The sequence below is a fragment of the Misgurnus anguillicaudatus genome, chromosome 11 (assembly GCF_027580225.2).
Source record: "Misgurnus anguillicaudatus chromosome 11, ASM2758022v2, whole genome shotgun sequence".
Classification (NCBI taxonomy): Eukaryota; Metazoa; Chordata; class Actinopteri; order Cypriniformes; family Cobitidae; genus Misgurnus; species Misgurnus anguillicaudatus.
Window position 1 is genome coordinate 28,392,370 of NC_073347.2, and position 27,741 is coordinate 28,420,110.

The 27,741-nt window shown below is 38.2% G+C and overlaps 1 protein-coding gene and 1 long non-coding RNA gene across 2 annotated transcripts; both read right to left on the minus strand.

Annotated features, from left to right (window-relative positions):
* Positions 1 to 394: 394 nt before the first annotated feature.
* On the minus strand, positions 395 to 21,103 carry sgpp1b (sphingosine-1-phosphate phosphatase 1b). The gene is made up of 3 exons (XM_055169901.2): positions 20,071 to 21,103; positions 9,934 to 10,023; positions 395 to 2,310 (listed from the first exon to the last, which is right to left on the minus strand). The coding sequence occupies exons 1-3, from the start codon at positions 20,710 to 20,712 to the stop codon at positions 1,759 to 1,761; spliced, it is 1,284 nt and encodes a 427-aa protein (XP_055025876.2). The 5' UTR covers positions 20,713 to 21,103; the 3' UTR covers positions 395 to 1,758.
* A 574-nt stretch (positions 21,104 to 21,677) lies between these two features.
* Positions 21,678 to 27,377, minus strand: LOC129416233 (uncharacterized). The gene is made up of 4 exons (XR_008635217.2): positions 27,098 to 27,377; positions 25,272 to 25,372; positions 24,960 to 25,075; positions 21,678 to 23,531 (listed from the first exon to the last, which is right to left on the minus strand). It is a non-coding gene; the product is annotated as an uncharacterized lncRNA (long non-coding RNA).
* Between the last annotated feature and the right edge of the window lie 364 nt (positions 27,378 to 27,741).

The following is a 27,741-nucleotide window of genomic DNA, read 5'->3' on the forward strand; positions in this document are numbered from 1 at the left end:
TGAGAATGCTACACTTTACTGCTAGCTAAAAGCACTATAAAATGAATAAACATGTCAGGAAATGAAGTTGCATAGAACTTTGGAAATAATGCAAATTTAGACTTTGCAGTAAAAATAAATCTATGGGAACATATTTCAGATTTCAGTTCAGTTATGGGAACACTAATCTAAAGTATATACTAGTGTATTCACATCACATGTAAAGAAAGCACTCCTATTTGGTCATAAACAAAACGCCATTAGTTAAAAAGTGAACAGATCACTTTACAAAGTTGGTCCGGGAAACAACCATTGTCGGTAAATTCGTTTCTAATTACATATCTGGTATCCTACTTAAATTATGGAAATCTGCATTGTTAGATGAATGCATCAACTCAATGAAGGCTCAAAGGGGTCAGGTATCAATCATTGTTTTCCTCATCCTGCGGAGAATAAAAACAATTGTGTTTACTAAAGGAACTATGGAAAATTATTTCCCCTTTCAGCAAAAGGGAACTTACATGTACATCAAGATACACAAGGCCACAGGAAGAGCAAAAACACAGCCGTGTCACACAAGCCCAACCACAAACCTGTCTCCACACTGACAAACATACACAACAGCAGATAGCAGAACAGTGCATTTTGGAAACAGTGCATTTTAAAACATTATTACAACAAAAGGCAACAATAATTATTTGTATAGCTTTAACTTCACAAACATACCTGATATTTACCTTGTTTTAACATGGCTGAAAGCACTTGTTAGTTTGTTTTTAGTAGTGTTGCATTTCATTAAAAATATACTAATAAAGCCACAATTTTTCAACTTGGACACATAGTATCGAATTTAAAGCAGCAATTTACAAACCTTCTTTTAGATATAAAATTATAAGCCAGACTTAATCTATAAACATAATAAACCAATGTAAATCTAATAGTATTTAGAATAGAATCACACTAGTGCATTGTCAAAACAACCCAGTTTGGGTTTAACCTGGTTTAAACTACTTTGAGTGGTCTGTTAAGGCAATCTATCATTATAAAAAGTTCTTTGGAGAAATTGTCCAACCTGCTTCAAATCACAGTCTAAAAAACTTTTTCTAACAGTCATGCTGGTTCAATTTTGTCAATTTGGCATTTTAGTTTTAAGGACACACTTTGTCCAGACACTTGCAGAATCAGTTTTCAAAAGCGAGAAATTTAAACCTCAGATCCAGTAAATCCACTGTAGCTAGTTTAAGACTAATTTGCATCTGTCACGCCCGACAAAGGCTGTCAAAACAGAGCGAATGCAGCCTATGGATAAAACAAAGCATTCTCAACTCTTGATGCAAGAGTTTAAATCCATCTAACAAACTCAGTGTGGCAGGAACAAGCTGTATTATTGCTGCTATTATACCAAAATCCACTCTTATAAACGCATAACAAACCAAAGTATTGCTGGTCTAAAATGATGACAGGCTGTTTCAAGTTACGAATAACATTTGCAAAGTTTTAAAATCTAAAAACGGACTGATATGCTACTATGAAATGCAAACTGTATAGAAAAAGGCAATAATCTCTGAGTCAATGATAATACCACATATAGGTGTTTGTACTGGTGCTAAACTACAAATGATGGAGAACAAATTACATTAGAAGAACTTCTGCAATGTGAAAGCACAGTGTTTAAATGACTGGCGTTAGTTCTGTCCAATCATTGATTAGAGGAGGGGCCTATGCAGTCCAATTGGGCTCCTATTGGCCAAAATTTTAATGGATATCTCATCCATCTTATCACAACAGTCCTATGTGTGAAAACACAAAAGGCACAAAGAAAAGCGCATTGAAGCCCACAGTTCCATAGGTGATGTATCGATACGGCAGCTCCACCTCCATGTGCTGCCTGGCTTTCCGAACATCGTTGCTCGGAATCCCAAACAACCGGCATACGAGTGGGATTGTGAGAGCCTTCATCACGGCTCTGGTTGCCAGGAGGATGATCACACCCAGGATAAATCGCAGTGCGCAGATCCCGATCAGACTGAGTGTGAAAGGCGGAGGTTGGAGAGGAAGCATTGACATAGGTGGGTCTGGCAACAGGCCCACTTTGTAGTTGACGTGGGATGCCAAAGCGATACCCGCCCCGGATCCAAGGATCTGGGCGGTGTCGCCTCGTGACGTGCTCCAGGTATCCAAGGTGAAAGAGAAGAGGCCAAGTCCTAAGTGCAGTGAGACGATGAGGACCGGGGCGTAGGGATGGGTCTGATTAAAGGTGTCGATGGTGTCCAAAGCCGGCCCGAAGATCAATATGATCAGCAAACTGTACAGGACACCAGCAATAATGTCCTACAAAATAAAACAATGACAAGCCATGTAAATATGCAAATAGGCAGGGTGGAATAGAAATTGGTCACAAACAATATTACCAGCTGTGCAGGAAGTCTGATATAATAATAAACAAGATATACTTGATACACAAAGACAAATATAAAAATAAATACTCCAGGTGCAAATGAAAACAAAAATAAAAGACATGGCCTTATTTGTTTGTACATTGTATTTGAGAGCCAGAAATGAGCAAATTCACTACATTTCTTCTCTTAACCACATCTGATGTGTGGCTGTTTTTTAACTATAGGCACTTTTGCCCTTCTGGACTTTAAACAAATGAAAGTAGTTTCATTCAATCTTTTTTAACCCTGGTGACATAAAAGTGCCTGTAGTAAAATAAACACCCATGCGTGTGTGCGCTTGACAAAAAGCATGAGTTGTAGATGTCGAAACCTTCGGATAAGTGAGAGACTAAAACAGAAACGCACACACATGCAAAACTTTCCACAGACAGTATTTTAAAGTGTTCAAGTGCAATGACTCTGTGTGTGCTTGCATAGCAGCTTACACTAAGCCCGGAATATAATATTTTTTTTGCGAATTTACACGCACGGTCAAATGCACAGCCTTGCAAAATATAGTTTATTTGTTTATAGATGTACACAAATGTGTGACGCATGCACATTGCGACCAAATGCAATGCATCTCCTGGGCTACATACCATCTATTCTCCTGTACGCATTAAGCACTCTGTACGCGGACCCTTGCGTATGCGTAACAAGTGGACCATACTTCGGCCTTTAGCATAACCTTAACATACCTAGTAAATCCTTGCACTGTATCTCTTAACATGAAAATCTAACTTAAAAATTGACCTATGTTTTATTTTTTTGTAAAAGCAGACATTGTTCAATCCTTTTCTGAATCTGTTTCTTGTGAGTGCAAAGTACGTTAAGAGTGACTCCAGAAATGCTTTCCCCTAGAGAACATTAACACTGCATATAGACACACAGGCCTGAGCTCTCTCTCTCCCTCTTTCTCTCTTTTCCATCAGTCATTAACCATAATTGGCCATTTACTGCTTTGCATGTGTGCACTTGACAGTAAGAGATTTTGTGAGTGTTTCTTTCACTAAAAAAAGCGTTGCTCAATCTAGTCACATCTGTCACATGTAAGGAGCAAAAGGTATTAGTATACAACATTTTAAAGAAGCGGTGAATCAAACAATCAATTTTAACTTGATGATTTGTTATGGTCATCATACTTAAATGTACATCTTGCAAGTTTCAAAACCGAAAACATCCTTGTTACTGAAATATAAAAGTTTTTGGCACCAAGCCAAGAAAACGGTCTGTTCAGGAATGTGCCGAAATGTGACGTTAGATTAGAATTTAAACACCTCCTCCAAACCCAAAAGGCAACAACCGCTTTTGTAGCCCCACTCACAGTTCGTGTGACACACGTGTGGGCCAGGGGCAAAGCAAACGTATGCATTGTCTCAACAATCATTAAACATGTCTTTAAAGATTGCCAAATGTAACTAAAATGACTTTTAAATACGTTTTTCCTGAATGACTTTTATTTTGACGTGGTGATCTGTTATGAGTACCCAAGGAAACGGAGTGTTTGGTTGTGGAAGAACACAGTCGCTGTATAATCTTACCTTGGAGGCTTGGAACATAACATTAGGAATGCGTGGTTAAAGTTTGGTTTTGAAGAAGTTCCAGCTTGCGTGGGGAGTTTGTTTACTTTGTGTACTGCGGATTCATTTGTAAAGAAGCCACAAGTCGATGCTGGATTTGCAAAGAGACTGTGATTTCACGAGTTCGTATTAACATGTAATCGATAGGGAAAGAGATAAAGCATATTTAGCATGCTGTCCGAGGAGAGGGCTTCGAGTTCGGAATTTTAGCCCAAACCCAGAGACCTCCCCCCTCTTTAACTGAGATAAATGAATCTAGATGAGAGTGAGGTGATGGGGTGGAGGAGGGATGCTGCAAAAAATCTGTCACGGGACAGAGGTGAGGGACTGCCATTTATAGGCACCTCTTTGCACTGATTGGTTGGATCACATGACCATGCTCCTCCCGAACTTAGTTAAATAAACTTCATTAAAAGCACCATTAATATTGGATCTGTCAGGAACGGCACAGCAGTATTATAATATTAATATTAATAAATATTTTTTACGTTATATTTTTTGGCTATTTTTGCATTCATTTCTGACAGTAATTCAGGAGAGGACAGCAAAGTACAGGGAGGAGAGAGGGGTATGGGATCGGCAAATGACCACGAGCCGGGAACCAAACTAGGGTCGCAGAAAGTGCGAAAGCAGCACATGTCGGAGCGCTGTCCACTACACCATCGACTCCGACTAAACATGTATGTTTGACTGTTTTAATTTACTAAAAACATTAAACTATTAATAAAGGTGCAACACTTAACTGTGCGACTGTAATATAACGATAGAAATATAGAAAGTTGTTGATAAGGAAGGACTTACCAGCCGCGATTTAGATTCTGATGTCCACTTAGTGTGTTGTATACAGTAATTTAAGCGAGTTATGCCATAAAGGTCCAACACTCAACAAAGCTTTTTTATCATATAACTATGGTATGTAATGTTACGTGTATGTAAGAGCAAATTCACAAGCACAATAGAAATATACAAAGTCATTGATAATGACTTCTCAGCTGCGGTTTATATTCTGATGTGCACTTACAGTGTTTTATATGGTAATTTAGTCAAAGTTTTGTTTTTTACTTCACTATACGTATTGTCATTTATGTATATTAGGGATGCTCCGATCAATGCCAATCTCCACTAATAATACGCGGCCGATCACTATTCTGAATCGGACAGCCGATCTTATTACAGCTATTTCATATACTACGGCTTTTGATAAGTCCTTATCGATCTAAAATCACTGTTAGTTTGAGTCGTTTATAAAATGCATTTGAAAAAGCAACACTCGTTAAACATAATTATTAAACATATTCTTTATTATCATGAAAATACCTGAAAAGGTTTGAAGAACAGCAATATAAATAGTCCTTCAGCCATTTCGTGGAGCTGCGTGTCATCACAGCTGCACGTGTGTATTGTTCTTCGTCTACAGCGCATTTTGAGTTTCTGCACGAGAGCGCCCCCTGGCTTTTGGATGTAGTGGCATTTCACCGTAATTCATTGAGAAACATAGCAAGCATTATCGGACGATCGATCGGAGCATCCCTAATGTATATCATCTTTAGCACCCAGAATCTTTTGTGGCTCGAACATATAGTATGTGTTCGGCTGCTATTTTTACACATTAAGGTTTTCAAAACAATTCCGCACATGTAATGACGTGTAATTAAGCTATCCAATCATAGCAGGGGGGCGTTTACTTCCAGGGCTTCAATGCGGCCCACCCCTTCAAACAAACCATTTCTCATCACAGCATTAGAACCATGTTACAAAATAACGTATTTCTTATTGCTTTTGATGTTTTTTTTTATGTAAAAACAATGCAAACATCATAAGTAGACCTCAGACAACAGTATAAAACAATAAAATCGACAGCTTCACTGCACACCTACAAGCATTTGGCTAAAAAAATCTGATTTTCCAGAAAATATTACTGAAGGCAGGAAATTAACATTTAGCATAAAATTTACATTTATCCAAAGTGACTTGCAGATGTGAGGTAAACAACAAAGTGATTAATCTTGGATAAGGCAATTCATCTTATGTAAATGCTTGAAGCTCATTTTGAATTTTAAAGCTTTAGTTGACATAGTGTGTGTACAGTTTAAATGTTCTCACAAGCATTTACGTCGAGTATTACATCGGTTTTGATGTGCAACTGTGGCTTTTCTACAGGGGTTTAACTCCTGGAACACAATCCCACTGTTACCAAGGCAACAGTCTCTAGGGCAACAGCCACTCGTCACCCCAACAGGGCAAGCATGAGATCACCCGAGGGTGATGTTACCGCTCGAAGCACAGATGTGAAGCAGAACACCCAGATGAACCGTCAAATTACTGGGATCATTTCAACTGAAGGAAAAACAAATCCAGACAGACACAAACTTTGCCAAGAGATGAAATCATTTAGCTAACTTTATGTTTATCACTGTAATGAGGTAAAGATGTCCTTAAAACATTACTGAGGTACCCTGCAGTCAAGTAAATGAATGCTGCCTCGTGGTACCTTCACAAAAGAGCACAAATTTACTCTCCCATTCAATGATTCACCACTTTGTAAGCTGAAAATAACTTTGTAGTTGACATATTATTCTCTCTGTAAGATTAATCACTTTATTGTTTACCTCATTCTGTTAAATGTCAATTTGAATAATGACGATGTGGATTTTAAACCAACATTTACCCAACCAGATGGGTGTAGTTATATCAAGATGCTTACAGTACATTCAAGCAGACTTGTAGCTAACATGTGATCTTTATATAAATGGCAAACATTTCAATAAAGAGATATTACATTAATTGATTTTCCCTGTAGACACACACACACACACAAAGTTGTATGCACCCTGTAAACAAAGCTGATCCACAGACACCAGGTTCTAGGAATAAATTGACCCACTGAAGAACAACCAGATATTTTGTTTCACGGTGTGACCTCCCTTTGGTGAAGACACGGATAATAAACAAAACCACCAAATCTCATGAGAAAACCAAGGTGTCACCTTGCTTTTATTAAGGCACATGTTTACTTTTAGATATCTATATGAGACCTATTATCACCCTTTTGCTAAGTAAACTTAATAAGTATGTGTCTACAGTGTTTCCCACAGGATTTTGAGGAGACTGTGGTGGTGATGACGTCACCCGCTAATTAGCATATATGTGACGTCATCATGTCATGTTTGCGTTTGATCTAGTGTTGGCACCTGAAATATTTTTCACTTCTACTCTTTGATCTGTTCTGTATTTGATCTGTATTATATATCAAATTATAGTTTAAGCCGAATTAAGCTGTTTTAAATAGTGAAATAAAAATGTTAATGGGAATCATGAAAATTCTATTTGTGGGGGCCAGTGTTGATTCTGTGGTGGGCCACCACAAATAAATCAATGTATGGGAAACACTGTATCTGTAACTTTTGCATCTATATTGCAATGTTTGTTTAAAACATAAAACTGCAGGTTACTTTAGAAAATTATCTTTATGTTTGCTGATAAACCGCTGACATTAAACATAAAATCTGACTTGACAACTTAAAGGTGTAATTTGTTTTTTAGCGGTGAGATTGTGAATTGCAACCAACCTCAATTTTAAAACGCAATGAGTGTGTTTAACGCACAGAATAAGCGAATAACTATCAAAAATGTGCTTAATCTTGAAAACTGCTTTGTGCGTGTACATGCAAATTAATAAACCGGCTATGGAGATTTGTCAGGTTTCTCATAGGCAGTGATGGCACGGCCTGCAGTACATAATAGTCATTCCAAAAGCCGACAACAAATCTGTCTTAAAGGCTCTCTAAGCGAATAATCTGCGACGTCACTTCCTGTTGATGTTTGAACTGTTTTCAAACAAACAGAGCGTAGCTAACGCCTCTTGTCGTTTATTGGCTGGAACACTTTGTTATGTTTTGTTGTGCTAGGTTTGGCCACCATGTTGATATTGCCGTTTGTCAAGCCTGAGCTGTCTACAGAGATCGCGTTTTTTTACAGTTTGATCAGCGGACAGGCAGCAAGCAGATAGTGAGGAGATGTTTGCTGTATGTAACAAAAAATGTTTTATGGTCTAAAACGCGTCAATTCGCTTAGAGCGCTTTTAAGCTATACTGTTGTATCTCTTCTCATGTCTACAGAACCTGTAAATGAAACACGAGCTTCGATTTTCGCAGTCCCGACTGCTCGAGTCGAGCAGAGACTTTTATGCGTTACTTTGCGCTTACTTCCGCGTGTAACGTTTATGTTCCACACACGGAGACATGCGCACATGAACAAAACTGCGAGAAAGCCGGTTAATGTGTTAACATGCCATGCGAAATCTGGGTAATGAGCAAAACTACCTTTGCCAAGCGGTTTTTGTTTACACCGTTTATAGGCTTTTCACAATAAATGAAAACCGTTTTACACGTTTACCTGACCTCACACATTATTAGTTTATTAAGCATAATTGGCGTAAGACCGTGCATGTAAACACACTCAATGAGAAGCAACAGTAGCCGCCACAGAACAAACTGAGGTAACGTAGGGATGAAACGCGCTCTGTTTAACAGTTTGTCCATTTAGGGCTACTGTAGAAACATGAAGGCGACTTCCGTTTAATGGGGCCGCCAATGTATGTAGATAAAAACGGTTCATGCTAAGGTAACAAAAACATTACAGTTCATTATGTATGTACTGATAATATAGATACCACTGATATTATGTATATTATATTGCATTTCTGTGAATAGATCTTTCTAAAAGCTAAAAATTTCACTTTTAAGACCAAAGTATAGTTCAATTTTTACACATACAAAAGGGTCAGTACGCGTGATGCAAAATTCATCATCAGAATAGTCCAATTTATAGTCGTGTGTAAGGTCTATGGCGTAGGTTATCCGTAGCTCCTGCGTAGCCTGACGTGCACCTCAACAATTTTTTAACAGCGTGTCAGTTCTACGCGGACCGCAAGCGCTGTGATTGGTCCACTAGAACTCCCCCATCATGTAAAAAAAACTGTGTCATAGGTATTCCCATTGTGACAACGAGAACAAAGATGGGCCAAGTTGAGGAGTGATTTAGCTGAAACAGCAACAAAAGTCGCTGTGCGTGTGTTTGCACGTCGACGCAGATGACGACACAGAAGTATATATGAAAACCGACACATAGCCTACGTCGTTGTGGCTACGCCATAGGATGTACGCACAATTATAATAAGCCCTTTACTGATTTGTAAATGTACATGACATGCATGTGCGTTTATTTTTTTCTTGCAGTAATTAGTTTATCCACAGGGTGGCAACTGTGCCTGGGGAGGAGGGGTCGAGTTATAAGATAATCGATAAAAAAATAAAAATAAAAAAGACCGAAATGCATGCAAGCTACAACAACAATGGAAGCCCTATATATTAGAGATTGTGCAACAAGGTCAGCAAGTACCCTAATTACTATGAAAGAGTACAAAAGTTGTTTTCATGAGTAAACATAACTTGAGCCGCTTCCCTTAAGACCTACTTAACTGCTTCTGACCCCTGTAGGCCAGGAGAGGTATTGCATGTGCCCAAAGCCTGCGCGTACGAATGTGCATAAAAAATGAACTTTACCTTCAGCTTTAGATTTGAAATCTTTTCTATTCTTAACAGTGTGAATCGTGATATGGTAAGGACAGTTATAAACACAGATTGCTCTTGTAACTGATTTGTAAACAGATTTTTGCTTATTTTTATCCAAATAAAAAAGTTATGTTGTATGGCTTTAAATAAGTAAACTGCTTCTATAGTTCATAGTTTTTTATAGTTAAGTGGTAGAGCCTTGCGTCGATAAAATGTCATGGGTTCAAACCCCCCCCCCCACACACGCTGATATAAAATGTATACCTTATAATACACTATAAGTTGCTTTAGATAAAAGTGTCTGCATATATAAAATGTAAAAAGTGCTAATATTTGAACTGTGTGAGTGCTTTTATGTCTTACCAGTATGGAGTGCATGCCCATGTATATGCGACTCAAACACACCAGCACACACCAGGTGACGGCCAGAAAGACACCCAGCATCAGAGGGTACTGTAAAAAAACACACGGTTTCATTTGTTTCAGTTAGTTAAATGACATGAAAACTTTACTATAACAATTGCATGCAAACAGCAGAGGAAGAAGAAGAAAATAAAGCTCATATCATGCTCAATAACCTCTAAATTCTTTCTCGTTTCCCTCAATCTCTTCCCCTTAATGCCGTTTAGACGTTTCAATCTCAAGTAAAACACAATTGTGCAACACTGTCTACAACAAAAGTGCTGATGCTGCATGTCACCAACACTAAATCGGTTGAATAGATTTGCTGCCTTCTCTGCCTTCATGCAACAAAAACATTGTAAAAGTGAGATGATTTCACGCATTGTCACTGCAGCACAGACCACATATCAGATGTAACAGTCAATAGTTGAAATATAGACTACAGCAAGTATCATTTATAATAATCAATTCATGATTATACATGCTGTATCATATTTACAGGAAATACTTTGTCTGGGGCAGCTATTTACAGTCAACTAAAAAAAAGAGACATTTCAACATGACGCTTCTATTGTACGCAGCTTGGTTAGTTAAAATGTGAGTCATTTAGTTTTGATGTGTCGTAACATGCCACTTCTGTCTGGTGTATACACACCTTTACCCAAGTTTGACTAGAAGCAGACACACATACAGTATGCATGGATAAACACACAAAATGCTGTCATGTTTGGCAATAGGCCCAATGTCATAGTGACACTTTAGCTTAAGATAACATTGCAAAGTAAAATCACTGCTTTGCGTGCATGTCTCAAGTTTCTTTAACAGAATCTATGAGCCATGTTGTCAATGTTATTTTCTTCTTTCTATGTAATAAACATTTGTCCACATATGGATTTTCATGCGCTAAAACGACCATTTAAAGGAATAGTCCATTTTCTTAAAAGAAAAATCCAGATAATTTACTCACCATCATGTCATCCAAAATGTTGATGTCTTTCTTTGTTCAGTCGAGAAGAAATAATGTTTTTTGAGGAAAACATTGCAGGATTTTTCAAATTTTAATGGACTTTAATAGAGCCCAACACCCAATACTCAACACTCAACAGTTTTTCTCAACGGAGTCTCAAATGACCACAAACAATCCCAAACGTGGCACAAGTGTCCCATCCAGCGAAACGACTGTCACCCTTGACAAGAAAAACAACAAACATACACCTCCAAACCACAACTTCTCGTCTAGGTCCGGTCCTGAAACAACAGCGTGACCCCACACAATACTTCATGACGTCAAGAGGTCACAGAGGACGAACGCGAAACTCCGCTCCAGTGTTTACAAGTGTGTTGAAAGAGGACCGTTCCTACGTTGTTGTATGTGGAATGATACTAATTAATGTCTTTGGGTCAGTTTATTGTTTAAAATGGTCCGTAAATGTGCGTTTTATATATGTAACACGTGACCTCTCTACGTCACTACGCATTTACATTAGGTCGCGCTGGACCGGACCTAGACGAAAATTTGTGGTTTGAAAGTGCATATTTTTTATTTTTCTTGTCAAAAACGACAATCGTTTCACTAGACAAGACCCCTATGCCTCGTTTGGGATTGTTTGTGGTCCTTTGAGACTCCGTTGAAAAAAACTGTTGAGTGTTGAGTATTGAGTGTTGGGCTCTATTAAAGTCCATTAAAAATGAGAAAAATCCTGCAATGTTTTCCTCAAAAAACATAATTTCTTCTCGACTGAACAAAGACATCCACACTTTGGACGACATGGTGGTGAGCAAATCATCCGGATCCTTCTTCAAAAAAAATTGAACATTCCTTTAACCAGCAAACACTGGGACCAAACCCTTAGCCCACCTTAAAACAACCACTTAGCCCAATAACCACCCCACAGAGCAAAAGATATTCAGGTCGAAACCATAAAAATAGCAGCCACGCTCTTCAACACGTGTTCTGGTTAACCTGACATTAAATAACCATAAACACTCAGCATTTCTTTGGGAGATAACAATAACACTATTACATCACTTCAATGAGGTGATCAGTTATGACACTTTGAACTGTTCTTTATTGAACACAGTCCGATAAAATCAGGTAAAACAGGTGTCCAATTTGACAGTAAACTAATTTTCTGTCTCTCACATACAGGAGAATCAGATCTCTTTATAACATTTGCTGAAACATCATATTATTATAGTCTTCGTTCAGCGGGGTTAAGCTCTGTCTGTGTCTTTGTTGACCTACATTTCTTTCAAGGAGATTACTAGAAAATTAAAAAGACACTAGATATTTACGTGCTTAACATCCATATTTAATCATGTCCAGTGATGGAATTACAATTCTGAAACACCAGCTGCCAAGAAAATGATAGCGAATAAAACCTCCGGCTGCTTTCGCTCTGGAATTTCCTTCCAGATGAAAAATAAAAAAGGAACAGGATATTAACCGCCCTGACAACCAAACATCAGCTTACTGATAAGACACTGGCAAAAAACTTTTTTTTAAACCTAGTAGGGCTGGACTATATAACAGCAAATGTGATAACTTGCTAAAAATGTGATAATGCGACATGATAAAGCTTTAACTTTGTAAAATTAAATGAATGTTTTTTTTTAGGGGTGTGCATTGGCACTGCCCCCACAATTCGATTCCATTACGATTCACCAGGTAACGATTCAATTCAATTCGATTCTACGATGCATTGCGATGCATCAGAATTGTACCGTACACAACAAGGCAAAATTTTTATCAGTTAAGTAGTAAAGTCAACTATTCTCAACAAAAACGGAAGTTTAGCAGCTTTAAGACAATGACAATTATATACCCGAGATGAGAATTTTACACACGGCGTATGTCTTGTCTAGTTTCCCATTAACTTCATAGAATCCGAAATGTGCTCATATGTCCACTTTCCATGGAAAAGGGTGCATTTTTATATACCCGTCTATCACGGTCATCTCTCTCCGCCTCATCCATCTTGATTGTTGTTGTTATTCCCCCGGAAGAAATTGAAACTTCACAACTTTATTGTCCACTCGAGGCCAGAAAATAAACAGTGACATAATCGATTATGGCACTTTGCTGCATCGATGCTAAATCGTGCATGCGTGCAATGCATTGCCGAATCGATTATTGTTGACACCCCTATATTTTTTTATATCACATTATTTCTGGAAAAAAAGGAAGCTTCACTTTTTTGTCTTATCAGTCTCTGTGCATCAACATAAAACCTTTTCAAAGTATTAAAATCATGCAGTAATTGCAAACCACTGCGATATGCACATTTGTGATATTGCAATAACTTCGCTTAACTTGCTGCCCTAAAACCTAGTAACCTCGAACTGTTGCTGTCCAAAAGACACCCCATGACATACGAAAGAGAAAAGGAGAACTCTTAGCTGCAAGTGTCTGTTATTGGAGAAACTCCAGAAAGAAAAAAATCAGAACTTGTAACTTTTCAAGTTTTGGATGCAGTTTCCCCAGACTAAAATGCATCTTGTACTGACATATCTTTTTGTCAGTAAAAAAAAGATTTTTCTCTCCAGATGCATACCAGTATTGCTTTTTGTAAGGTATGTTTGTAAAAACAACTAAAATGTCCTAATATAACTAAGACCTACCTGGATTAATCTAAACCCTGTCCGGGAAACCACCCATAGATGTCAAAAGAAAGAAAAGATGCTTTCCCTAATCACTAAACAATAAGATGTAATAAAAAGGACTAACTGCAATTCAGCATGCCTTATGTAACTTTGAAAACTCACCAATCACCAACAATGATAAGTTAAAATATTGCAACATCGATAACGGTCATTTCCATGTCTTGTGATGAAACATGCATGTGACAGCTAGTCATTAGACATGCAAGAACAAATAAAATTCAATGTTATCATCATGCTGCCATATAGAGTGCTGCAGGGATGACATTTTTGTAGGCCAACCCGGAAGTTAGCTCGACAAAAAGCCCATTCATTTTTCCAATTTGGATTATCGCAAGAAATAAGCTCTGTGTTTAACAAAAGTTAAAGACACACACGTTTTGTCCTACAAGATAATCTTCACAGATAATTATATTATGAATTTTAAAGTCGAAATATGTTAACTAGTAAGGTCATACGGTATGGCAGGTGGGTTGGGTCTGGGAAAAGATTGCAGCGATTAGCAAATAGCAACATGACCCAATTTCAAACAATCCAATCAATTCTCAATGGACGAATTCAAGTCCAGCCCTACCTTTTATTCATATCAGAAGCCATTTCACTTGGATCAACATAGGGAAAATAATACGATCGCTACTTCAATTTCCTTATGTCTTTTATGACACATCATGAAAATCTGACTTTTTCCAGGTTTAAGTGCTATAATTGGGTCCCCAGTGCTTCTATCAACCTTCTAACAACCTAGTAACTTAGTTTTGGTAAACCCTTTTGAGCAAGCATGTGAAAAAATTGGTTGTTGAAACTTGGCTCCCCTTGTGATGTCAGATAGGGGATAAGTGCAGATTAAGGGGCTGTATATCCAATCACAGCACTAGTGCAGAGGTCAACTCATTTGCATTTAAAAGGACACATCCAAAATTGGCACATTTTTGCCCGCACATACAAAGTGGCAATTTTAACATTCTATAATAAATTATCTATATGGTATTTGAGCTAAAACTTCACATGCGTACTCTGGGGACACCAAAGACTTTTTTGACATCTTAAAAAACTCTTATGATGACCCTTTAAGGAAAATCTTGATATGTGATAATGTTTAAAGTCCCCAACAATGTCTGTCCATGTAGCAACTTGTTAGCAACCACCCTTTTAAAGACACATAAAAGCTTTACAAGTGAGTGCAAGTCACGTATATCTCTGAGCGCATGGGGGCAAGTCAATTATGAGAGAATAAGTAAAAAAGCAGAGAGCAGATTAACATATCCAGAGCTCCAGACTAACTTTTTTCACTAGGAGCACAGTGGCCCCCAACTGAAAATTTTAGGGGCGCAAGCAGAAAATTTAGGGGCACACACCAAAAATCAACATGCTTACCAAATATTCACATTTCTACTAACTTCCACTGTATTACTAATAAATACTTTAATGACAGATGCAAAAAAGTACAATCTGGTGCCCTGATTTCCCAAAAAACTTAAGAATTTGTGAAAAATTAAATCTATACTGGAGAGATTAATACACGTTTTTCTAGAGCCATACAGTTTAACACCCGTGTAAACATCTAAGAATTCAGCTGAACATCAAAAATTTGACCATAAAAGAAGAGGATTAGTAGGCACACACAGACAGATGGACCGTTCCTGGTTATCCTGACCGCACATCATGCCCTGATCCCACATAACACAGACGCCGGACCGCATCCTGCAGGAACTCACAGAGAGACAGAAAGCCTCAGCTAACCTCATGTGGTGAACATCTGCCTTTCATTACAGACTCAGGGAATGTGCATGTGTGCTCACTGTAGCTGTGTATGTACAGTACATAGTAATGTGTGTGTGTAATAAGGACAGAGAGCTTTGATTCTTTAGACTGTTTGTGCGTCTGTAAAGGATTTTTAACATAATCATTATTAATAACAACAACAGCACAGTAAAGCTTGGGAATGTAAAAATGTGCAGTCAGCTGAATCGATCCAAAGACGATAGTCTTTTGACATGGCTGCTTATACAAATTACAAAATGGTCATAAATTACTTTAAATTTACTTTAAAAAAAGAACAATCATTAGTAAAGTCAGAAAGAAAGTTAAAAATAGGACACAGCAGAAAAAGACCAGAGAGACGCATATAAGCCAGAGAAACAGCTGAGCAACAGATAAGGAACTTGCTTATCAATGAACCTACAAAAGTTCTGCTGATGACTGACAGTAAACACACAGACAGATTGGGCCAAAATCAATCTCAGCCCTTACAGATAAGACTAAACCAAACAACACTTAACTTAAATCCTCAAACACACTTGCCTTCAAAACCCACAGCAAAGATTATCCCAACCTCGGTGGAATGAGGGAGTAAATAGAGGATAAACATGGAAGTAATACATTAAAGCTCCCATTCTTTCTGTGTTTTTGAAGCTTTGATTGTGTTTACAGTGCCCAATATGACATGCGTAATGTTTCACGTGTAAAAAAACGTGGTATTTTTCACATAATTGACTTATCTGTATAGCGCTGTTTCACTGTCCTTTAAAACGGGTTGATGGCTTCCTTGTTTTATGAAGTCCCTCCTTCAGAAATACGTATAGAGTTCTGATTGTGTAGCTTGTTTAGTGTGCTGTGATTTGATAGCAGCTTAGCTTGTCGTTAGCTTAGCTGGCGACTGACGTATTCCTGTGGGCGGAGTTTAGTCAAAAATCTGTTCTAGTGACGTCAACAAAGAAGGAAATAGAGGACTGTAGTACAAACGGGCAGTTCGCTGTAGGCTTTGAAAGGCGAATTCTGTTAAAGAAAATATATCATCTGGCAATAAACTTTGAGTTTTATCATTTTACAGGTATTATTCATGCTATTACAGCGACATTACACACTAACTAGGGTTTAAAAAAATGGGACCAGAAAGAACGTGACCTTTAAAGCAAGAATTTTCAATGGGTATGCTGTGTTTTAGTACAATACAATGAAAAACTAGATATGCAATTAGGCATTATTATTATTATTTTTTAGAGCTATAGAAGTGACTTTCTCTTTGTCTTGTCTGCTCACTTTAGCACCTTTTTGCTGTTGAATTGTTTTAAATCACTTGAATGTTAACATTTGCAAGAAACATGTGCAAATGATAAACTTTCCCTATTTCAATTTGCATATTAATCCGCGAATCACATGCGAGCCGAACCGTGGGACGTGATCCGTACGGATCACGGATTAACTGTGATCCGTCACATCATTAGATTCTACATAATGTCCGGTTTAAAATATGAGTCCTTAAATGCAACCAATGGAAAATTACTGACCTAAGGACTACATGACTGATGATGACTCATATGTAAAACTGGCCTGCAAAACTCAACATGAAAGTAAGGGCGTTTAGGACAGCCTGAAACATCATGAGACCGTGATGCATTTCATTTTTAAACTTTTCCTGAGCTGAGTCAAACACTTTTGATCACTTCAAAACCTTTCTGCCAATGGCAATAATCAACTAGCCAAATAGGGTTTGTGTTGATTTTATAAGAAAGTAACTGGGTTCTTTCTGGTGTGGGTTACATAATCAAAAACCTCATTCACGCAGCACTTTGGTCCCAGAAAATCCCATAAAATTGGCAGGCAGGCTTCTGTGTGAACGCAAACACGTCCCGTGAATGTTTTGGAATCGTTCCCAGAAGGAGGACCTAGTAACATTGGCGTAAGTTACCCAGAAACCCTTTTTTGTGAATGAAGATGCTGTAAGTGGCGTGCTGTAGTGAGGACGCGTTTGTCACGGCAACATGAAGTTATGGTTCAGCTCTTTAAAACGAGGGATTTACATGCATTCATGGCGAGAATTGTTGGCAAAATGGACTGAAACAGATATCAGGGAGCTGGTCACTATCCACGCTGAAACGAAGATCATTCAGCAGCACAAAAGAATAGCGATTCATGCGCTCATAAGCTAATAATAAACAAACATGCATGTGCGGCATTGCAACAAGATGCATCATTCAGCTCTTTAAAACAAAGGTTTTAAATGAACATTAACATTCACAATGAGAAATGTCTGCAAACTGGACTGAAGCAGAGATCAGGGAGCTTGTCAAACATCCACTCTGAAGCTGAGATCATTCACCGTCCAGCATAGAACAGTCCGTCACACGCTCCTCCTTTAGTCTTATCATAAACAAAAATGCACGAGAGTGGTTTCTGGAGAGAGAAATAACTGATAATAAGCAAACTTCAGACGCTGTGGATAAAACCTCCCAAGTGCAGGACTTGAAACACGTCACGTGTTTTTACAGGACCTTTACGGTATCAGTGTGAATGCGAATCATTGCCAGTCTGAATAACTCAAAGATTAAACGATCCTTGACAAATCCCGAATGCATTTTTCGTAATGTCTATGTTAAAGGATTAGACAATTTTCTTTAAAAAATCCAGATAATTTACTCACCACCACCACTCATCCAAAATGTTGATGTCTTTCTTTGCTCAGTCGAGAAGAAATTATGTTTTGAGGAAAACATTCCAGGATTTTTTTGGACTTTAATGGACCCCAACACTTAACAGTTTTTTTCAATGGAGTTTCAAAGGACTCTAAACGATCTAAAACGAGGTATAATAATAATAATAATTCCTTACATTTATATAGCGCTTTTCTCAGTACTCAAAGCGTTTTACATATGAATGGGGGAATCTCCTCAACCACCACCAATGTGCAGCATCCACCTGGATGATGCGACGGCAGCCATATTGCGCCAGAACGCCCACCACACACCAGCTTATTAGGTATAAGGGTCTTATTTAGCGAAACGATTGTCATTTTTGACAAGAAAAATACTAAATATTCACTTTTAAACCACAACTTCTCTTCTTCCTCCGGCTGTGTGACGAGCCAGCACGACCTCACGTAATTGCGTAATGAGGTCGAAAGTGTTACATGAAATGCACATTTGCGGACCATTTTAAACAGTAAACTGACACAAAGACATCAATTAGTATCATTCGACATACAACAACATCGGAACGATACTCTTTCTCTACACTTGTAAACACTGGGGCGTAGTTTCGCATACATACATCATCCGTGACCTCTTGACGTGATGACGTTTTGCGTGAGGTCGCGCTGGCGCATTCAGGGGACCGGCGATAGACGAGAGGTTGTGGTTTAAAAGTGCATATTTTTATTTTTACGTCAAAAATGACAATCGTTTCGCTAGATAAGACCCTTATGCCTCGTTTGAAATCATCTAGAGTCCTTTGAAACTCCAATGAAAAAAAACCGTTAAGTGTTGAGTTAAGTGTTACGTGTTGGTGTCCATTAAAGTCCATTAAAATGAGAAAAATCCTTGAATGTTTTCCTCAAAATACACAATTTCTTCTCAACCGAACAAAGAAAGACACCAACACCTTGGATGACATGGTGGTGAGTAAATCATCTGGATTTTTTCTAAGACTAATCCTTTAAAGGTAACACAAGTGTGAACGCAAATATTCTTTATAAGGGTCAAGCCAGGGGTATTGAATTTTGCTTCCAAATAGTTCAGATGCACTTTGTCTTGCTCGCTTTATTCTAAAGGTCATTCAGTATTTGTTCAATACATTTCTCAAAAAACGTTCCATTAGGCAGCCGAACTGCCAATGTAGTGATTATATATTACAATCTTTTCTAAATTACACCGACCTTTGTAAAATAAAAGTGTAAAGGTAAACACGTTTAAAATGTCACATTATATAACTTTCATATCAAGGTGCTATCAGTTTGAGATAAGCAGGAACTGAATCTGCGTTGTTCTGCAATGCCTCAAAGCCCACTGGTGGCACGCGTTTCACTTTGATGAATTGCAGAGAGACAAAAAATAGACGTTTTAAACATTTTGTAGGTTCACATGGGTGGGCTTATGTCTTAAATGTTTCTCATATGACCACATCTGAAACGTAACTGGGAGTCACCTTGTTTTACATGCTTCAACTTTACCCTGGGAAAGCAAGGGATACTTTATCACAACAAGAAGTTTTAACCCAAAGTTATGAAATGCTGATGGCTTTAAAAAAAAAAAGTGAAACTGCTTATCTTGCTATCAAAAGTGGCACTGATATAGACAAAAAAACTTTGAAAAAATTACTTATGTCATTGCATGACATAATTACACAATAATCAAATCCAACGACGAGATGATTTAAATAAGACAAAATAATAATTAAAATAAGCCAAAGCAATTAAATATCAATATATTTCTTAATGCATGGTAATTTTTTAAAGAACACACATCATTATTTTAAATGGTACCCCAATAGTGCTTCAAACGTTGTGGACATTGGAGGGCACTTCAGGTCAAAAAGGTTGAGATCCAACTACTTTTGGTACAGCTAGTTGTTTACAAGTTTGTTTTGGGTGTGTGAATGCATTTTAAAAGTTTAGGCCACGAGTCAGGACATATCACATTGCATATAACGGTGAAATGTTCTTACCTCCCACCGACTACATGTGATCAGGAGCAGGGACAGTGGTATGGCGGTACTGGACATGGCATGAGTGGATGGCATGCTGTATTCTGAATTATAAAACACCTCCACCTTGACCACTGGAGGAGAGGAGGGTCTCGGCCACCGGAACACATCTTTCGTGCACTGTCCGAGATACATGACCCACACCCAGACCACCACGAGCCGCCGGCTCACAAACGCATCCACGCCCCACATTAAGTACGGAAAAAACGAGATGTAGAACAGTTCGTTTCCGAGCTCGGTACCGAACGTGAAAAGGTAGTAGAGAAGTTTGTTCTCGATTAAGAAATCCTGTCCGACGTCTCCGGTGAGTGAGTTTCTGCGCATCGGCTTTACCGTAGATCCCATAGCGTCATCCCCGGTGCACGCCGCCGCCCCGTTCGCCACCCCGTTATTCCGTTTCTCCTTCTCTGCGTCTCTACGACGGATGCCATCTCCGCCTCCGTTTTGAACGTCTTCGTGGCGAACGTACGGTGCCCCGTTACCAAGCCTGTCACGAGGTTCCGTGGCGCGCACCCCACACAGCCGCTGAAAGCGTGCAACGTGCTCCGGGTCCTGCAAATATTGCATGAGCCGTACAAATCCCGCTTTGAATCCGCCTGCCATGTCCGGCAACAAACTGCGCAAGCTGAACCCACCGGAAGAAATTGGAGATCCGAAGCTCTACCGTGACTGAACCGAGTCGTAGTTTACTACACCATTCCCGCCGTTTCTGGGCTAATTAATTTATTTTAACCTATCCGAACAGACGTGTAACTTTGAATGCAGGATATGTGAAAGGAAAAAGAACACAAAACTACAATTGCAACGGTTTACACACTGTCCGTCTGTATCGACCACCACGCCGTATCCGGTTACTGACAGATCTGTGGCTGTGCGAGGAGCACGAGTATATTACACGAGTCGGTGGAGTGCTGTTCAACAAACAGGCTACACAAATGGGCGGGGCTTAGATGTCACGGGTGTTTTCTCTAAGTATGGGTTTAAATAATGGCACTCGTTTTCTAACAGTTTAATCGAAACTAAACGGTTATATTTTGCAACGGTTATATTACTTATAATATTATTTAAACCGTTGCTGAAGCGTAACAAACAAAGTCTTCGTGTTTACTTGATACCTGCTTTGATTGGTCCAATCCGAGCAGCGCTGCAAAAGGTAACGCTACTTTTCGCAGCGCTGGGTAGTTTTTACCAGTCATAGTAGCCTACCTAGTAAGTAATCTTTAATTTTTATTGCTGACGTCTATTTACATAGCGAGTATTAATATTTTAATTAATAACAAAAATATATTTTACAGTGTAGAATTGTCTCAAAGAAATAAAAACCGATCTGAGATTGAAATGCACGATATTTGTCTTTTTGGGCCACAAAGCGACCCCCAGTGGATAAAAGCTTTTTGTCTAAAAATCATCGTCAACATTTGACAATCAAAAGTGTGAGCAGTAACAAAACGTATTACGTTCTGATGACGCCACAGAAGCAGCGGAAGCGCACAAGTCTAATCGATTGCTCGAGAGCGCGCATCAAGCCTGTTACTAATATGTATAAAAAGAAACTGTTGAAGCAGAGAAACATTCAGTTTTTTATTTTTGTTTGATAGCATTGCCTGAAAATAGACGTATTTCTTTGTTTGCTACTTTTAAATCTTTTGGCAAAATAGCACTAAATTATCTGAGGAACAATGTTCTCTTAGAAAAAAATAGCTTCATTTTAAAATAAAACGGATATCCATGTCTATGCCTTGAAATGTGCAAAAGATAGCACTCTCAGTTTACTGTTAAATAAATGACATCCAGAACTTAAAAAACAAATAAAACAAACATCACTTTAGAATACAAATATGCACAAAAATATTAATAGGGAGAGTACCAGTCATTATATATGTACCAAAATATGCTTGCACTACTTTGCTTGTTGAAAACCTTGTGTAACCAACATGTTGCAGACATTTACAGGAATATGAAAAAAGAACAGTTAAAATCTGAGGTTTTGTTTGGGAGGGATAATGAGAACTGAAAGCTAGGCCCATGCACTGAATAGGCCATTGTTAAGAGATATTCTGACACCCACCCACCTAAAGGTTTTAAACAGATTCAAAGATTATAGAACCAGAAATCTAAACTGGCTTAACAAAATGGGTAAACAAGCCTAATAACATGCAGGTCGTACAGTCAATTGAAAATGAATAAAAACAAAATAAGATGCACAAAATTCATCAGCATAACACTAGAGGGCAGTACAGAACCAGATGTTTTAACATTATCAAGGACTTAAATAAAACAAGAGTAGTAAATGCAATGTAAACTTTGTGTTATTTTAATGTTAAGCCCAAAAATGTTTACTTACTTGTAATTGTTAAGTACTGAAAAGATGTGTGGTATAGATACCCTGTTTAACCCAACAAGGCAGAACGCCAAGGAGGTCTGTTTACTCTAATCAATTTCACTTATCATTTTCCTATTTTTTCTTCAAACATTGTACATCATTTTTCTTTTTTACCTCAGTTAATGCAAATCCTAGCTTATCAGCTGGCAAAGCAAATAGTTCAACATCAGTAGCCACTTACACAGAAAAGTCCATTTCACAGCAATAAAGCTTGAGTAAAACATCAGTATCACTCCATTCTCGAGAGCAACCAAGACATTGACAATTTCAAATTTTATATTATTTCCTTACAACATAACAACCACAAAGTGCATGGCTTTCGTTTGCCGTTTTATCCCTGAAAACAGTTCTCAATCAAGCAAAACTCAAGCAAATTCATAAAACGCAAAAAAGTCTGCGATCAAAGTTTAGATTTACAAAGCAAGGCAGTGATAACAAGATGTTTTTTTCATTAGGAAAATACACCCTGATATTGACAGATTGTACCACTGTCACAAACAACAGGGCTCACCCTTTACAGCAAACAGCACAAGTACAAAAATGCACACAAATTCTTCTTTTTGCTGCCATTTTGCTCCTGTGTAAATCAGTGACTGACAATTCCTTACATTCACAAACGGATATTTCATCCTTTGTCATCCAAATGGTAGAGTAGCACAGAAGCTCCATGATCAGGAGTCAGGGTGTGGCAGCCCCCGAGGCCACAGATGCATGTGCCCGGGGAGGCCGAATACGGCAGCAGCTTGTACTGCTGTAATTCCTGGAGCCCGAAACTCGAGGACCGACATTGGGTCAGGACCACCTTTAATCTCTTCCTGCTGGGTGACAGAATCCGCCTCGCCTCCATCTCCTCCTTCTCCTCATCATCCCTCTGTTTCTGTTTCTCTCTCTCCCTCTGGGTTTCGTCTAGGTGGATCTTGCGTAGCAGGTTGTTGATGAGGACGGAGCGGCGGAGATAAGCCTCTGGGTCGTCTAGGAAACGCAGCTTTTGCAGAGACAGACGCAGAATGCAGCTGCGCTCCTCACGCAGGATCAGGTGCTGGGAAGAAACAGACAAGTACAGGTAAGGGCAAAAGATAGAGAGAAGAGTAATGAGAAGGAGAAAAGATTTGCCACACATCATACAGCGACAAGCTTAACTGTCTGAATTGTTGAGAGGAAGTGCATATAGGTAAACCAGTGTGAATTTGGATCTAAAAAGGTGATCATTTTTTTAATTTAATTAATGAATTTATATTTCCATATCAGGAACCTTAATATAAAATTACAGAAAAAAAAATGTATTTTTGTATTACGGAAAATTTCTGTAATTTATTGTGCCCGTTATTTTACAGTATTTTCCTGGCATCCCAGCTGCAGGAATTGTAGTTTTTTACGGAATGTTTTTTTACGTTGTGTATTTGTCCATTTTCTTGAACACCATGTCATCCAAAATGTTGATGTCTTTCTTTGTTCAGTCGAGAAGAAATTATGTTTTTTGAGGAAAACATTCCAGGATTTTTCTCATTTTAATGGACTTTAATGGACACCAATACGTAACAGTTTTAATGCAGTTTAAGTTTCAACGGACTCTAAACGATCCCAAACGAGGCAAAAGGGTCTTATCTAGTGAAACGATTGTCATTTTTGACAAGAAAAATAAAAAATATGCACTTTTAAACCACAACTTCTCGTCTATCTCCGGTCCTGTGACGCGCCAGCGCGACCTCACGTAATTGCGTAATGCCATGGAAGGGTCATGTGTTACATATATGAAACGCACATTTGCGGACCATTTTAAACAATAAACTGACACAAAAACATTAATTAGTATCATTTGACATACAACAACGTCGGAACGGTCCTCTTTCTCCACACTTGTAAACACTGGGGCGTAGTTTCGCATACGTTATCCGTGACCTCTTGACGTAATGACGTATTGCATGAGGTTGCGCTGGCGCGTCACAGGACCAGAGATAGACAAGAAGCTGTGGTTTAAAAGTGAATTTTTTTTTCTTGTCAAAAATGACAATCGTTTCGCTAGATAAGACCCTCATGCCTCGTTTGGGATCGTTTAGAGTCCTTTGAAACAGTTGAAACTGCAATTTTAAACTGCATTAAAACTGTTATGTGTTGAGGTCCATTAAAATAAGAAAAATCCTGGAATGTTTTCCTCAAAAAACATAATTTCTTCTCGACTGAACAAAGAAAGACATTAACATTTTGGATGACATGCAGGTGGTGAGTAAATTATCTGGATTTTTTTTAAGAAAATGGACTAATCCTTTAAAACTGCCCATGTATATATCAAAAAGAAAATGTAGAAGAGAAAGAAAGTAATAACATTGGTAAGAGGATGTCATCATTTCAGCTAATCTAACAAAATTTCTGTTCAGCTTTGAATAAGCTACTTCTATCCTTTGCACGTTGAGCTTGTCAATGGTACATTCCAGCAAAACAATGTCTCTAAAAACAAGCTGACACTCACTTTTTGTAAATATCCATGTAGGCTTCCCTGAACATCTTCTTCTTCCGCATATTTCCGCTTAAAGTAGGCGACTTTCGACGTTGTTGACTGCTGAGGGCACTCTTAGAGAAAAGACCCTACAGAGACAAATACACAGGAGTTTTGACTATTGTGGCTGGGTGATTTTTCTCATTTACTTGTAAAAACTGTGGATGAGATTTCACTGTAAACAATGCCATAAATCCTCAAGGAGTCATGGACAAAACGGATTAGGTAAAACAAGAGATGCGTGTTATGTAACAAAGTCTGTATCTGTCTACTCTATGCAATTACCTGAGGACTGCTTCACGCAGCCACACTCACACACCTCTGTCACAAATCCTCTATTCACCTGAGGCTTTTTCCTCTGGCTCACACACATTGCCTAATGGTTCCTAATGAGACACACACAGAGAGACAAAAAAATATTGTTAAAGCAAGTAATGTAATTCAACACAATAAAACACATTTCCACTTTCTATATTACGCTAGGTGTTTGCAATTTCAATCTTTGTTACATGCTTTTCTATCTCAAATGCAATTTAATAAAGCTTTATTGGAGTAAAATACAGCATTGCCAAAGCATTGCAGAGCCCTAATGCAGTTATGCTTTATAGGACACATAAATCATGAAGGCCTAGGAAGGACTTTTGTACATTTCCACCATTATTGCTCAAGAAAAACATACAGTTTACTGACCAGTTCATTGACCTATGCTATAAGAGAGTGGGGGCATCTTGTTACACAAGTGGGCTAAGTTGCAATGTGAACCTGCCATTAAACAGTAATCATTGGATTTTAAGATACATTTAAACAGTTAAACACAAAATAATCCAATATTGTAAATATTGTAAAAGGTAACACAAAACTATCAAACAATTGTTCTGTAAAACACTTATTAATAATAAATTGTACAAAATGATAACATCTTTATTTTCATAAATTTTATTTGATCTATTCCTCTCGGGAATGAGGGAGTAGAAGGGCATAAAAACAATAAATTACGAAAAACGAAAATATAATGGAATAAATATTACACAATAAAAAAGTCAAGTATGAATAAAATATAATGCAATAAAAATGATGAAAATAGGAAAAAACAGTGTAAGAATTTAGTGCATGTCATGTTTAAAGTGCCAAAGAGTATACAGTACAGTACACTCTATATCAGTATTTCTAAACCAGGGGGCCGGGGGCCACTAGGGGTCCTAAACCCATTTCGACTATTTAACATAAGCAAGCATCAAAATAAGTGTAATATCAAGATGCTTCTTGGTTATTTTAATTAATATACATAATCCTAGTTTTAGGATCTATATTTTTTATAGAATTTTTTTTTAGAAATTGTGAGTTGGGAGACTTAAAACATTATTGTGGACAATGGGGGGCCTTGAAGTCAAAAAGATTAATATCCGGTGTAGGCTATATATAGAGTGTAATGTAGTTCTGTCTCGTGCAGGGGAACTTATAAGTGCAGTGACAATAGTTGCTGATAATATGAAAAGAATGAGCGCGCACGCGCCATGCTGCAAAACATTATGCGCCAATCGAAAGGTTGAAAGAAACGTGCAGTGCGCAAAACCGTGGGCGGGTAAATAAGCGTAGGATGCGCGTGAGTTTGTGCGCGTGTGAGGGAGAGATATCAGCCAACACAGTATTTATCCAGTCAGTTTATTTTCAGCGAGGAAAACATCACAAAGCAAAAACACTTTGGTTATTGTCTATTCTTAATATTTTTTCCTGTTTTTATTTAAGTGCATTTGTAATTGTTTCATATCCCCTTCTAACCTCTCTTTCTTTCTCAAGAGGAATGGACAAAATAAGAATTTAATTGTGTTGAAGTCCAGATGACAATTGATCTTAAAAATAAGAGATATCCTGCAATCACGCTAAATAAAGCATCATTTTGGGCAAAAAACAGTGGTTCGTTGTATAAAACCCACAAAACACTGTTGCGCCAATGAATGAATAACAGAACGCGCATTTTTCAAAAAAAACCGTTTGATCGTTATGTGTATAGGCTAACTATGCATTGCAAAACATGCGGTAAAAATGATGGATGTACTTTCAGATAGAAAACAGAATAGAAAAGTCAATGAGAGGCGTAAAATGATACATACCTTATTTATAAAGACACCCCAAGCTGCATTAATAGTCTCCGCACGCGCGTGTTCATCAGATCAGAGGCGCGCGCGTCTCATATTGTTGCCGCTTTCAGCTCCGCGAGAGCTTGACGTCTCGCCCCCAGATGTCGACGGCTCGCTTTTGATATAATCCCTGTAGTACTCGCCTCACTCTCTGCTCTTAAAATATCTCCTTTCTGTGCACCGAGCAATAACAGACTGCCAACGCTCCTTATTGGTCGACGCCGAAACAGATGTTTCCTGTTGCTAGGAGACTCACTAGGCAATGATGACGCTACAGCATCAAACTCCATTCTTCTCGCATCCTCTCCCGAGTTTCCTCTCTCTCTCTCCCACACACACACGCACACACACACACACACACACACACACACACACACACACACACACACACACACAGGTAGCATATCTCTTAACATATGCTGCACTTCATTTATTCGTTTTAATAATTTTCTAGCATATTAGTATTATTATTACATTTGTGGCCACAAATGACTTTGGAAGTTGATATATTGATGTTTTTTTGCCCTTTATGCAAACATATCATTAGGATGTATTAAAGATGTTGTATGCACATTGTGTAGTTGTGCTTGGAGTGTAAGGTAAAGCTTAGCTTTGAG

Coding starts and splice junctions, on each gene's coding strand:
- sgpp1b (XM_055169901.2), bottom strand. CDS start 20,712: ATGGCAGGCGGATTCAAAGCGGGATTTGTACGGCTCATGCAATATTTG. Junction 10,024..20,070: donor TCACATGTAGTCGGTGGGAG/GTAAGAACATTT, acceptor GTTTTTTTACAG/TACCCTCTGATGCTGGGTGT. Junction 2,311..9,933: donor TGGGCATGCACTCCATACTG/GTAAGACATAAA, acceptor TTTATTTTGTAG/GACATTATTGCTGGTGTCCT.